Source organism: Pundamilia nyererei, unplaced genomic scaffold (assembly GCF_000239375.1).
Source record: "Pundamilia nyererei isolate P.nyererei 1_Seehausen unplaced genomic scaffold, PunNye1.0 scaffold00330, whole genome shotgun sequence".
Classification (NCBI taxonomy): domain Eukaryota; kingdom Metazoa; phylum Chordata; class Actinopteri; order Cichliformes; family Cichlidae; genus Pundamilia; species Pundamilia nyererei.
Window position 1 is genome coordinate 332708 of NW_005187731.1, and position 15508 is coordinate 348215.

The 15508-nt window shown below is 40.3% G+C and overlaps 1 protein-coding gene across 1 annotated transcript in view; it reads left to right on the forward strand.

The window, feature by feature from the left end:
• Positions 1-3323: 3323 nt before the first annotated feature.
• Positions 3324-15508, forward strand: part of gfra3 (GDNF family receptor alpha 3) — a 65457-nt gene continuing 53272 nt past the window's right edge. The window contains exon 1 of the mRNA XM_005751859.1: positions 3324-3722. Coding sequence (XP_005751916.1) covers positions 3659-3722 — 64 coding nt within the window. The 5' untranslated portion in view covers positions 3324-3658. The remainder of the gene's footprint in view (positions 3723-15508) is intronic.

Consider the following 15508-nt stretch of genomic DNA (forward strand, 5'->3'; position numbering starts at 1 on the left):
GGTCTGATATACTGCTGGCATGATTGCTCACAGGTGGTCAGCCAGGGAGGAGCAACCGAACTCCGCCCAAAGGAGGAGGGGCCGCTGTCAGAGACCTGCAGGTGCCCACCCAGACCATGACACCTTAAGTCCATGGTGAGTTCTTTTGTTTTGAGGGCATTCAGTTTCAGGTTATTTTCTGAGTGCGACAGTGGGACAGATTCTCTATCTCTGCCCTGTAAGCTGTCTTGTCTCCATCAGAGATGAGACCAGTCAAAGTGGTATCACTGGCATACTTACCGATGATGTTGGTTGAGTGGGATGGTATACAGTATGAGAGTGGAGCTGAGAGATGGGTGCCGAGCTTAATGGATTGAGGCCGGTTTGTGAAGAAATCTTTGATCCTTTGAGGCGGTTGCGAGGGGATCTGAAGGTGATCTACAGGGTGGGCCATTTCTATGGATACAGCGTAATAACATGGGAATGGTTGGTGATATTAAAGTCCTGTTTGTGGCACATTAGTATATGTGAGGGGCAAACTCCTCAAGATGGGCGGTGACCATGGTTGCCATTTAGAAGTCGGCCATCTTGGATACAACTTTTGTTTTTTCAATAGGAAAAGGGCCATGTGACACATCAGACTTATTGGTAATGTCACAAGAACAACAATGGTGTCCTTGGTTTCAATGTAACTTTATTCTTTCATGAGTTATTTACAAGTTTCTGACCACTTATAAAATGTGTTCAATGTGCTGCCCATTGTGTTGGACTGTCAATGCAACCCTCTTCTCCCACTCTTCACACACTGATAGCAACACCGCAGGAGAAATGCCAGCACAGGCATCCAGTATCCGTAGTTTCAGCTGCTGCACATCTCGTATCTTCACACCAGAGACAATTGCCTTCAGATGACCGGTGCAGGCGAAGCTCTGCAGTTAATGGCCCGGAAAATGGCCAGTGATTGTGTGGTGTGGTAGAAGAGTGTGAAGATGCAGACTGTGCAGGCGCGCTGGCCTCTGACCTCTGCCAGAGGTGCGCTGGCGGAAATTACTGTTAATAAATTTACTAACAGCAATCAGTAAATTTAATAAGTTTTGGTGTGTTGTTTGCCAGTCGTTTGTTTAGTTGTATTGTATCTGCGACGCTCTCTCCAGTTAGCATAGGGGAGTGCCTAGCTGAGCGTAAGCTCCTCCTTCAGGCATTCATTTTTTATTTAACAGAATTGGTAAAAGTACTCACCTGTCCTGGTTGCTTCTTGCAGAATGTGGAGCTAAAGAGTAAGAGCAGCTCAATCACCTGCTTGTGAGCTCCTGGAGCAGACCAGTGTGCCCAGGTTAGGGGAGTATGGTTAAGAAGGGTTTTAATTTAGATAGAAATGGCTGAAGCTTATGTTATTGATTTGTTTATAGTATGTGTTGGAAATATGTATATGTTTGTTATGTGCTCTAATGTTGTTGTATGTTTGTTTGTGTGGAGAGTTGTGTTTTCGTTTTCATTAGTTAGTCTGGATGCTCACCTGAATAGGTAGAGTATAAAGCTTTTTTTTGCTTTTAGCTGGTGTTGGTGTTTGGGCTGTGTTAACATATATCTTCTTTTAATAACGTTTTCTAGTCCATGGATACATTTTATTCCAGTTTTGCGTCATATTATTGGAAGGGACCTATGACCGCTGGCCAAAACTGACACCTGACATTAGGCTGACATCTGGGGCTGAAACCAGCATAGGACCACCAGTGTTTCTGCAACTGGCCTTGTGCTGGCCCATGTGTGGGCCACCTCTGGCAAACCAGATCTGGGCCACCAAAGGGCCGTCATTCTTTGCGGTATGTGGGCCATGTGTAAGCACATTGTGTGGGCCAGATCTAGGCCATACCAATTTTGCTATGTGGGAAGTAGAAGCTAAGAACTAAAACACTAGAAATGGACAATAACTTGAACCTGGTATTCAATATCATGACACAATCCACTTCGTATTGGCTCTGTCCTGTTTTTGTTTATCGTACATTTAGTATTGTATAGTTATCATTATAGTATTGTATAATTAGTCATTAGTACCTTTGTATCCCTTAATTTTACTGAAATTTGGCATGTTATTTATTTGTAATTTCTAGTTTTATATCTCTTGGAGATATATATTTTATATACTTATAAATGCACCATGGGGAGCTTGGGGTGAAACAGAATTCCGGCACATTGTATACTGTGTATACTGCTATATACATGTATGTATGTAACAGAAACACTAGGAAAGAAGGCGCACAGAACTAGGAATGATGGAAATCAAAAACAGAAAACTTCATGGTGTGTGAATTAAGAATCTAAGTGTAAGTGTAAGAATTGAACCGAAACAATAATAATCGAAACAGCACAAATAGTGAAAAAGAACATAAACATAATACAGAATAATACCAAACAAACTCAACATCCTGGGGCAAAAAGGGCCAGAACCGGGACAAATAAAGGCTAAGAGAAACCCTGAGGGAGGAGGAACTAATATCGCTGAGAACTTAAGAAACAAAGATAACCAGAACCAGGAATAACAAAAGTCAAAAATATGAATTAACCAACAAACCCAAAACACTGGGTCACAGATCCAGTACCATGGCAGGTGTGGATCAAGAACAGCTGGTGGGTGAAGAAGGTTTTTTTTATTGCTTGTTTGTTTTGTTTTGTTTACATTTAAATTCTTTTCTTTTAACATTTTCTTTAAAACTGTAAGACTCAGCACTGGCTTTGGTGATTAATTTTCTCTCTCTAGTCTATAGATTGTTGCTACCACGGCACTGAGGCTGTTAGTGTTGTGATGATGATGTCCTTGTAGTCATTACAGGATGCAAAACCGTTTCCGTGATCTAATTCTACAGAACTAATTCTGATGGTCGAAAGTTGCATCAATTGTCTTTTTTTTTTGGTGTGTAGATATTCTAGCATCCAAATTATTAAACGGTCGAATATTTGACTACTTCAGTGATGTTAGTGTAAATGCGCATGTTTGTGATTTTATAATTAGAACTGAGAATAAATGTCGCTGGGCCAAAGTGAGTTGAGGCTGTGCGCAGTGTTTGGTGGGTACAGAAATAGAAAAAGCAGTTTACAGCGTGACTACCCTCTTTACAATGACTGTTTTCATCCGCCAGTTCCTAAAGGTGGTGGTGATGATGATGATGATGATGATGATGATCTCAGGGGGTGTAGGAGGAGGGATATCACCAGTTTATAACCCCAACATCCGCTGTTTGTCAGCATTGTGATCGCAGAATGCACCGGGACCAAACGAAGCCGCGTTATGACTGTCTGCGTGCACAGCTGTAGCCCAGTCACATTTGCTCCATCCAGTTGAATTCTCCGAGCAGAGCTGCGTGAAAGCGAACCTTTGGCACAACAGCAGTCACAATCTCCCTCTCGGAGCGTTCTCGCTGGCGCGTACTTTGCACCGAGACCTTCCTCCGAGGCTTCTCCTTTCTTTTCTCTGGAGACTGAAACTTAAAGGACTTTCTCGTCGCAGGGCAGAGAACAGGGGGACGCACGGATAGTGTCAGTGCGGTAAATGTAGCAGCGGGCTGTGTGTCTTACTGAGCGGTGCTGTTGGACTAGCCGAGAACGCACCACGGACTAGCCGAGAACGCACCGCGTCCCGTCCCACATCCTCCTTTTTAATTCCCCCCTCCCCGTCCCTCCAATGGGTGCCCCGAACAAGACCACCATGATTCTGAACGGATTTGCGCTCGTTCTTTACCTCTCAGGTAGGTCCAGTGGTTTAATTATTGTCACAAGAGAGAGAACTCTTCAGGGAAACACCTGAAGAAAAACACAGCAGTCTTTGTCTAGATGCTCTTTGTCACCAAAGTGAAATGGAGAAGAGAATGGAGAGTGAAAAGTCATTTCATAGCCTCACATTTTGGTTCGGCGAGCCTCTGTTGTTTTGTTTTAATGATTATTATATATTTGCATAACTTCGATGCGAAGATTTGGGTTCGCTTGGTCAGTTTCATTGTTTTGAACATCAGCGATGGAAAGACTGTCTGAATATGGATGCGGATGCTGCCCACTACTTAATCCTCAATACTAGTTCGCTTTTATTTTTCTTAAAAAACTCAGTTTTTGGCTTTGTTTCTGTTCTCTTAGCTCAAGCAAGAAATTGAAGTTTCATAGAGGCGTTTTGAAAGGCAAAAAATACCTGATAGTCACAGTATTGACCCGTAAACCCACAGACTGATATACATCAGACTCCTATAAGGATCAAATTAGAATGAAATTTATTTATATTATAAGAGATATAGAGGTTCAAATTATAGTGTCATATTAAATGTTATATATGTAAGATTTTAAAGTTGGTCTTTAGTCTTTAGCTTTGGATATTGTGATATACTTTTATCAAAATGAAAAAAGCCATAGAAAGCACATAATGAATAATTTAACTATATTTTACACAAATGCATCCAGCAGAAACTATGCGTGTAGGTAAAGTTAAAATCACATGTAGCTAAACAGTAGTTTCGTTTAGGGAAAGCGGAGAAGCCTGCATAGAACAAAGGTGTAAATACACTGCCTGTCTTCACTGGGTAACAGTGCAGAAGAGCTTTCTAAACACGTTCTATATCATGCTTTTTGTATAGAACTTGGTTGTTGTTTCATCAGATTGTGAAAATGTGAACTTCTGTGAGCACCTCCGTGTGAATGAGCCCATATTTGGCTGTTAGCGGGACAAGATTTGAACAGTTAATTGCTGTAAGATAACACTAAAGGTGGGAAATTCCTGACATCATTTAGAAGGTAACAGGATGACGAATCAGTTTCAGTTAGACGTTAGAGTTCAGTTGAATTTCACCTCACAGTGTAAAATGCTTTAATTGGCTCTATAAATAAAAACTGCTTAAACTGAACTGAGCATTCTGCTGAACTGCTTCAATGAATGAAGGTCCAATATGCACAAATAATTTGAAGCTTTAGTTTGTGTATCTTTCCAGTCACATTTTAAAATTTCTTAACATTTTTTGCAGGATAGTTGCATTTCTGGCTATATGAGTGGTTTCTATTCATATTTTTGTCATAGTAATCCATAGTTTTAAATAGTTGTTGTTTACATAGTTGTTATATATAGTCAATATATATGTCAGAAATGCGCATATGTGTGTGTGCACCCAGATATGTGTGTTTGTGTGCATTTTATTTTTTTTAATAGTAGGAGGGTGTATGACAGGGCCCACATACACTGCTGGTATGTTTTTTCTTGAAGGCATAAACTGATACGGATACTTTTTTTAAATGAAGCTCTCATCAGGAAATGTTTGGAGAATTTTTAACCCCTCGATACTGCAGAACAACAGGGCTTTGTGCTGCTTTAGAATATCTTACATATGTAGGCGGTGCTAGATTACTGCTGTATCAAACGGAAATACTGAATGTTTATAACCTTTTGCACATGGTGTGGACCTATAATGATTTTAGTCAACCTCTGTAATGTTATAATCTTTTGTTTTCACAAAGTTTTCACAAAATTCATCAGAATATCTTTGTGGAATATTATCCCTGTAAGACTCAACCCATCAAAAAATAGCCTGAAAATTCTGATTTTTTGGAACTGAGATGTTTATTAACCTTTAATAACAAAATCCACATCTTTTGTTGCTTTATTATGTTGTGTATGATATATTTTTATTATATATTTATTATATAATTTGTGTATCGCATTTGATACATTTTGTATTTTTGGCAACTTTTATTTAACAACAATGTTAATTTTAGACAAAAAAAAAGAGTTTAGTCCATAAAATTTTGAAATGATGGAAAGTATTGATTATGCTGATGAAACAGGTCTCAGAAACTCACGTATCAAATATGATACTGAGGGCATTATAGGGTTAAAAACACATTTGAGGAGGGTGTCCTTTCAGATATGAGAAATGTCAAGTTATTTTATTTATATCAATTATAAATAAAATAACTTGTTATTATGTCGAGTTATGTTTTTTTTTAAATCAGTTTAGTGCAGGAAAGATGAGCGAGCGATGGAGTTATATAGAGAAAATATATCTCAGTTGTTTTAGGATGAAGTGATTGGTAGTGTACACGTATATACACTAAATGCTTGAACACACCTTCTCATTTAATGGTTTTTCTTTACTTTCATGGCATACATTACATTATAGATTCTCACTGAAGGCATCAAAACTACGAATGAACAAATATGGAATTATGCAGTAAACATAAAACTGTGAAATAACTTTTATATTTTAGATTCTTCGTAACAGCCCCCTTTGCTTTGATTGCTGCTTTGCACACTCTTGGCATTTTCTCCATGAGCTTCATAAGGTCGTCACCTGAAATGGCTTTCCAGCAGTCTCGATGGAGTTCCCAGAGATGCTGAGCACTGGTTGGTACTTTTGCCTTCACTCTGTGGTCCATCTCATCCTAAAACTATCTCAGTTGGATTTAAGTCAGGTGACTTTGGAGGTCTGGCCATCTGGCGCAGCACTCCATCACTCTCCTTCTTGGTCAAATAGCCCTTACACAGCCTAGAGGTGTGTTTGTGACTCTTGGACTTCCTTTCCGGGGGCGGTCCTCATGTGAGCCAGTTTCATTATAGCACTTGATGGTGTTTGCGGCTGCACATTCAAAGTTTTAGCAATTTTCCAGACTGACTGACTTTCAGTTCCTAAAGTAACGATGGAGTGTTGTTGTCTTCTTAATAGGGTTGATGCTCCCAATCTCATTAGGAAGGCAAGAAATTCCACAAATGAACCCTGACACCTTCACACCTGTGAAGAGAAACCATTTCAGGTGACTACATCATCAAGCTCATTGAGAGAAGGCCGAGGGTCACTAACAGCACTGTCAACCAAGCAAAGTGTGGCTACTTTCAGGAATCTAAAATATAAGACATACTTACAACTATTTATCATTTTTCTCTGCTACATAATTCCATATTTTTGTAGTTTTTTCAGTGTTGTAAGGAATACATTATTATTGTTATTTTATTTTTAAAAAAATTAAGGATTTCATTAATTTGCATAGGTTATATTTAAAAATCACGAGCTGTAGCACAATCAACATATCACAGATGTTACAGGCCATGGAGAAGAAGGGTTTTAAGAAGAGGTTTAAAAACCGACAAGACTTGTAAAAAGCTCGATTTAATCAGGGCCATGATCTGACTCTCAAACTGAAGTTCAGCGTCCACTTTCACCCCACGGTTCGTGGCAGTTGGCTTTATGTACTGAGACCCCAGATCAACAAATGGGGTCTGACTGTTATCACCACACACCATCACCTTTTCTCATCAACATTTAAAACTTAAAAAAAACATGGTTTCAATAATAATACTTTCACTGGGTAAACTATTTTCAGTCAGTTATGTGTGAGTTTGATCCACACAATTTGTTAACTCCAGTAGATGACAGTAGGCACTTTCCCGAGCAGAGAGCAGAGAGCAGTAGCAGCTGGCGCAAAACCTAAAGCAATGTACTTCTGTGGCGCCCCGAAGTAACCTAAAAGAGTCATCATGACTTGAGCACTGTATATAAGACATTTTCACTTCTTGATCTGCTTCTTTTTAACAAGGAAGTGAAGCTGCTACAGTTCACCAGACTTAATTGACAAAAACACCAACTTTACGTTGCAAAACAGGGGAGTTATTTCGTTACTGTTGCCTCGTTGGGTTGCTTAGTTTGTGTTATTGGACTGTACAAAAACAAAACAAAACAAACATTCATTAGTTTCTTTCCCTCCTTTAGCTGTCACATCACATAGCACCACTATGGAGGGGCAGCCCCCCCCCCCCACTAGCAGTTAAAGATTTGACCAGTAGTTGATGTTCAGAACACTTAGCAAGACTTTACTGGACTGTCAAAACACCTCATAAAGGCTCATTCCATCTCAGATCACCATGAGCTTTACGCTCCACCGTCCCCGAGGTTTGTGACAGTCGACTCTACGTACTGAACAAAGGAACCCAGGTTGAGCGTTATCACCAAACACCATCACTTCTGACTTTTTCTCATTAAAATTTAAAAAGTTGAGAGCCATCCAGGCCTTTATGTTTTCAAGACACTTGAGCAGCAATCTAGCAGAATATGCTTCATTCTTTTTAAGAAGGACAAAAATCTGGGTTCATGAAAATAATCAAACTGAGCCCTGAAAAGGAGTGGAGGAGTATTTGTAGTCACCAAGGCGACCACAGAAAGTTCAATCTGCTAAATCGGATCTAAATAACTCCAGGGCTATGCCCTTGATGTTCACGCACTGGTTCAATTCAATTCAATTTTATTTATACAGCCCAACAAAAACCCAACAATCATATGACCCCCTATGAGCAGCACTTTGGCGACAGTGGGAAGGAAAAACTCCCTTTTAACAGGAAGAAACCTCCAGCAGAACCAGGCTCAGGGAGGGGCGGGGCCATCTGCTGCGACTGGTTGGGTTGTGAGAAGGAAGACAGGATAAAGACATGCTGTGGAAGAGAGACAGAGGTTAATAACAGATATGATTCAATGCAGAGAGGTCTGTTAACACATAGTGAGTGAAGAAGAAACACCCAGTGCATCATGGGAATCCCCGGCAGCCTACGTCTATTGCAGCATAACTAAGGGAGGATTCAGGGTCACCTGGTCCAGCCCTAACTATATGCTTTAGCAAAAAGGAAAGTTTGAAGCCTAATCTTGAAAGTAGAGATAGTGTCTGTCTCCTGAATCCAAACTGGAAGCTGGTTCCACAGAAGAGGGGCCTGAAAACTGAAGGCTCTGCCTTCCATTCTACTTTTAAATACTCTAGGAACAACAAGTAGGCCTGCAGAGCGAGAGCGGAGCGCTCTAATAGGGTGATATGGTACTACAAGGTCATTAAGATAAGATGGGGCCTGATTATTTAAGACCTTGTATGTGAGGAGCAGGATTTTGAATTCTGGATTTAACAGGAAGCCAAAACAGGAGAAATATGCTCTCTTTCTAGTCCCTGTCAGGACTCTTGCTGCAGCAATTTGGATCAGCTGAAGGCTTTTCAGGGAGTTTTTAGGACTTCCTGATAATAATGATCTGGTCCCAACAAGAGAGTAAAATTTCAAGATCCACTGTGTCAAATGCAACAGTTAAATTTAAAAGGTTAAGAACAACACAATCGCCAGAGTCAGTAGCAGTTGTTAAAACTCGTAAAAGAGCTGTTTCAGTGCTGTATTAAGTTCTGAAACCAGAGTAGAAAACCTCTAGAATGTTATTCCAAAAAGCTGTTGTAAAATCTTCTCCACGATTTTAAATTTTACAGTTTAGAGATAGGTCTGTAGTTTGCATCAACTGTGGTATCCAGTTTTTTTAAGCAATCTTGAACCACTGCATGTTTCAAACATTTTGGGACTACACCTGAGGACAGACTGCTATTGACCACTGCTAGAAAAGACGGCCCTACAGTGGGAAACACCTCTTTAAATAGATAAGAAGGTACAGCATCATTTAATGTACCGAATGGTTTCAAGTGATCATCAATCTTCTGTAAAGAGAACGAAGTCACAGGCTTAAACTTGTTGATAACAACAGGACAGGGGACAGACACTGAGGGGTCATCAGCAGATGATCTGAGTCTTTGTGGAAATGACTTCACCAATAAAAAAAGAGAAGCTTTCACAAACAGCAGGAGAGGATTCAATGCAAACTCTCCGTGAGGCATTCGTCTTAAATAAAACGTGAGGTTTGTCACAGTTTGACAGAATAATAGCAGATAACTATTTTCTTTTGCCATCTTTCACTGGTTGCTGATAATGATTCCAGCAATCCCTTTGAAGTGACACCTGCAGATTGTCCTTTTTGTACTTGCACTCAGCTCTGCGGCACTCGTGTCTGACAGCCAGGGTTCAGATTTAGTTATAGGCCTCCTGGTTTTCAGCGGAGCCACAGTGTGGCAGTTGGAGTGAAAACATGAGCTAAGCTCCTCAGTGAGATTGCACATAGACAGAGGAATGACACAGTTCTGACTGAAAATGGCAGAAAACTGAGCGGGTTAATAGGGCACCCATTCATCACACCTTTCTGCATTTCTGATTGTTGGCTAACTTCCCCCCATGCTGTTTTGCTCTTGGCCTCTAGTCTTCTTCTCCATGGAGGGTCCTGCTCTTTGTGGCTGTTCATCCTGTAGCCAACCATGTCAACGACTACTCTTGCCGTGGTGTAGATCAGCTGGTTGGTTGGTTTGATTTTTGCAGTACAGACTGTCTGTAATGCTGCATTCACTAGTAGAGTTTCAGCAGTTACTTCACGTAGTATGGTAGTCGTGTGTCCAGACTTTGAACACTAATTTTTTATGCCAAATGGAGGTTTAACAAAAAATCTTCTAAAAATTTGATTTGATGATTTGAGATATCCTAGTGCTTGAAAGCAAAAAATCTGCACATATTTAATAACAATTATTTTCTATTTTTTAATTAGAGTGCCATGTAGAAACTCCAGAATTTAGTTTTATTTGGATTTGACAATCTATTAATATTTTTCTTGTTATGCAATTTATCCTACTGTATATCCTTAATCCAGCATTGCAGTTGAATGAAAATAGCTTTTTCTTTATTTATGTTACTAAGAAATTAATGTTGAAAAGTATTCTACATGCTTTATTTTGCATCATTGTGAAATATAACTACATACAATTCAGAAATTGCCAGTAGCTGTCTTTCCCAATGTGAAATGCGTATTGTTTTTTTGTAGGAGGGCTTGAAGGATTTCCCCTCATATTTTAACTAGCAAATATGAGGAAAAATAATTCGTATTTGTTTGTTGCACCTGTACCAAATCCATTCGTTAACAATTTCAGGGTTTTAACTAATATCTTGATATACAAAAGAATGATTTGAAAGTGAGTCAACGGACCATTTTTTCAAAAGGAAAAAAAATCTCTATATATATACAGCACTGTGCAAAATTTTTAGGCAGGTGTGAAAAAATGCTGTAAACAAAGAAAGCTTTCACAAATATAAATGATTGTTTATTGGGCCCAAATGTACGACCCCAAACACACAGCCAAAGTCATTAAGAACTATCTTCAGCATAAAGAAGTGCTGGAAGTGATGGTTTGGCTCCCACACAGCCCTGATTTCAACATCATCGAGTGTGTCTGGGATTAAGTGAAGAGACCGAAGGATGTGAGGAAGCCTACATCCACATTCAGGAAAAGGACTAGATGTTGTAGTCCCTGACAATGCATTGCTTTAAATGGTGAGAATCTTGAGGGATGGTTGTTATGAGGAAAGGCAGCCCGGAAACTTTACCAGCAGCGCACATCATGGTGTGCCTCAACGTTCGGTCTTTTACCCAAGCTCATCTGCCATTTTTTGGGGGGATTAGAGATCTGATCTAGGTTCTAGGTCATATTAACATTTGGGACACATCATCAGTAGTGGACCTTGGATTCATCGGGTGTTTTGGCCATTATCACCAGACACCCTCATCCAAGGAGGCTCTGCCAGGGTTGATCAGGCCCTGGAGTGTGTCACTGGTTTATCTTAGATTGTTATTTCTCTTATTCTTTCTAATCTATTCACTGCAACTGAGAAATAATACTCACCCCTTTAGCATTTATGGAGCCTCACTTCCTCAAAGGGACAGAAAAGGTGACAGAGAGAAGTAAGACAAGAGGGACAAGATAGAAGAGCGCAGAGCCAGAAGGGGGGTGCCCGATCCGGCTTCCCACACCTCCCCCACTGCCTCCCAGAAAAGGGAAGAAGAGCAGAGCAGAGAAAAGCAGAATATTTTCTTTTTTCTCGCGGTTAGCTGACTGCCGTAGCTGCCCAAGTGATGTCAGCCATTTTTAACCATAGCCAGTGACTGGTCCTCTCAGCAGTGTTAGCTAGTTCTCTTATAGCCTGCCGTTGCGCCTGTCCTCTGATCCCATTCTCTCTAAGCAGTTCTGCTGTTGTACTGACAACAAAGCCCCTGCACCCCACTTCCACCGGGCCCACCCTCTGCCAGCCAATTTGAGGCAGAAATTGTTTCCTCCTATGGTACCACCAGCTCAACGACACAGAGGATCTGTGGATAAGACACTTCCACTTTTGAAAGCGTTCTTTGTTTACAGCAGTTTTTCCCCTCACCTGCCTAAAACTTTTGCACACATTTGTTATGTGAAGCTAATATTTTACAGTGCTATTTCACAGCGCTCATATGTACGCTTTTTATGTAGGTCCGAGCAGAAAATGTGCTAAAGATGTTACAAATGGTCTAATTTCAGATGAAACCCCTATTTCAATAGCATTGAAGTTTTAAACAACTATCATAAATGTTAACCTGCCTGTTGAACACGTAACTTTAACCAGTTAGCATTTAGCAACTAAAACGTGCAATTTGTGGAGGAATTGCAGCAGGATTTTTCTACCGACTCGCTGTTGGTGGCAGTAAAAAGTTGTAGGTAAACAGGTTGTTGCTGTAGAGTGAAAACAGGTGTACCTAATAAAGTGTTGACCATTGATGTCTTTATGTTACTCATAATGTTAGTTCATATTGAGAAGAATGTCATGGTACACAAACTGGCGACCTTCAGCAGACAACAGTAACAGATGGTCAGAGTAACTGTGTCACTGAGCCAGTAAATGACACGAAGTAATTGCTTCTAAACCCCCTTAAAAACAATAGAGCCATCACAGAGCATAAACTTTAGACATGTCAAAATTATCCTAAGTTCAGCAATTTCTTCACATGCAACTAAAAAGTGTACTTAATACAATGGCAGAGACTGTAAATGTTACCCATACTGTATGATCATACTGAGAAACAGAGAAAGACAGTAAAAATTATGTGAACATAAGAGTTGAAGCATGTAAGAAACCTAAACCGGCAGCCTGCAGTCTGATTAGGTTCAGCAAAAAGTTTGTTACTGTAGAATAAATACAGCTGTACCTAATGAAGTGGCAGTGCACTGTCACTGTAAGTAACATTACTGTAGTATCATTTCATACAGCACATATCCCAAAAGGTTGATTCTGTTCATCTGGACGTTTTCAGTGGGAGAAACATTTCATCATCATCCAGGTGACGTCTTCAGTCTCAGCTGACTGCAGGTTTCCAACCTTATAAACAGGACATTTGCACAATACCTGAACCTCGCCCACCGAATGGACAATGGGCTGGGAGGTCAGTTCCTTGATCAATAATGTGCTGTGTCACTGTAGCAGCAAAAAAAGTGGAAGATTTCAGAAACTGTACAAAATTTAAAAAATCAGAATAGAAGCACAATCAAGATGGTTGTTTTGCCTCGCAGCTGTGGTTCAGAATTAGGGCTGCCACAAACGATTATTTTGATAGTCGACTAGTCACCGATTATTTTTGCGATTAGTCGACTAATCAGATCATCATCCATTAGACGTAAAACTACAGCTTATTGCACCAGCAGCATCTGCTCTTATATAACTATCATTAGCTTACAGCTTTAAGTGTTTAAGGTGCTAACTAAAAATAAAGACAAGATGATAGTTTATTAATTTTTAATGAAATTTGCAGATTGTTTCGGTGAAGTTTAATAAACTCCTTGCTATCTAAAAAATAACAGGACACCGGAGTATATTCTGGAGCATCTCACACTTCTGATAATCAGCTGTCTGCTTGATGTTTATTCAGCTGTGTAAAAACTAAAACTTTAAACCCAGCCAAACTGATTTACTCAGGAACAAATAAAATACAAAAAAAAAAAAGCCAAACAATAATATTTTAAGTTATCTAAGTGACTCATATATATTTAACCTGAGTAGCGAAAGACGGCGGTGGGTTTGAAAACGATTTGCTGGGAGTCCGGTGTTCTCACGGCTCTAGTTAGCCTAGCCCCCGGCTCGCTAACGACCTAGTGGGTAACAGACGTCTCCGAAAACGTCGGAGCGCTTTTGAAAATATGTGGTGTCCTGATAAACTGAGCAGATATTTGAGGTTTACACAGCTACATTCTCGCCTGAAAATATGTTAAACGTTTATTTTGTGACCCAGAAAGAATAATAAGAGTAATATTAAAACTAACTAGCCGCCGCCATTGTTGGAAACTGCGCTGGGTCGCGCTATGAATTCTGGGACACAGCTGCTTCTTCTTCTTCTTCTTCGGGGTTTAACGGTAGCTGGCATCCTTGTACATGCAGTGCTGCCATCTTCTGTTTCAGTCCGTTATTACACTCTTAAATCCTGCTACTTATTCCTGCGTCTTTTGTGATCTTACAAAGGTTCAAACGACGCGTCGACTATTAAATCAGTCGTCGACGATTTTGATAGTCGACTAATCATGACTAGTCGACAAATCGTGGCAGCCCTATTCAGAATACCACACTAATATTAATGGAGTAGGTAGGCAGTAAATATTATCATTCCTGCCTGTCTGTAATATTAATAGACAGGGTTAAGAGGATAATACAGTTTTTGTGTATTTTTAAGAGCCCCAGATTGAAGCTGAGTAAGGTCTGCCAGGAACGAGACAGAAACAGTGAAAGTCAATCTAACACTCTTTTCAGCATGGTCCAAACTCACCAGAAGCTCGGCACTACCTGTTGTTTTCATTTTTGTTGTGCACTACCTTTTTTTTGTCCTATGTATACTTTGCAGTTTCTATATTTTTTGCACTGCATCAGACGAGTTAAAATTGTGTTGTAATGTTTAGAAACTGTTGGTGTTAAAGAGAGAGCAACTCCTCTCTTAGTGTCATTTGCACAAATTGTCAGACTTGGTCGTCTGTTGCTGTGCACGCAATTTTAACGTAAAATGAATGTTAAACCTTTAATTATTGTTTATTGTAGAAGCAGCACCGTGCTTCCCGAGGGAAGCACGGTGCTGCACAAGTGAGATATTTCAAATGCTGGTATTGCTGTGCTGTAGACTTCTATAATTTGCACATGTGCACCCACACACTTAGTGTCAGGTGTTTTTCACCTATCGTTGATGATTTCACAGCACTGCAGGGGTGTGTTCTTTGAGCAACAGGAGTCCTTCCAGTAGGCACAGAGCAAGAGAGAGACACGGAGAGAATTTCTTATCAGTATTGATCTCTAGTGACAGATGATGACGTCTATGAAGAGCAATGAGGCCAGTGAAATGTGCATCGTAAACCTGCTTTGATGATAAGTGTGAAAAAAAAAGCAGCTCAGAGCAGGAAGGAAAGGAGATCATCCCAGGTCAGAGGAGGGAGAGAGATGAAGAGGATTAGAAATGTGTGAGGTGAATGAACTTTGTGAAAGAAGTAAGAAAACCCATCTCACTTCTTCTGTCACATTTAATGAAAAATGAGCAACTTACCTGGACTCCATCCGCCTGGTTCCATCTGATCTGGATGCAGAGGTGTGTGTGCAGTGTGCGCATATGTGACTGTGTGTGAGAGTTCTTCTTCTGGTCTATCCAAGGGAATAGTTTGGAGGTCTTCTGTGTGTTTTGTTGATAACTGGGATTTGGAACTCAAACACAGGGGCGGCAGATGGTGTGTTGGCTTCTGCTTGGTTGTGTATGTGTGTGTGTCTGTGCATGAAGTGTGTAAACAGCAGTAGCTTCAGTGCTGTGAATTTGTGTGTGTGTGTGTGTGTGTGTGTGTGTGTGTG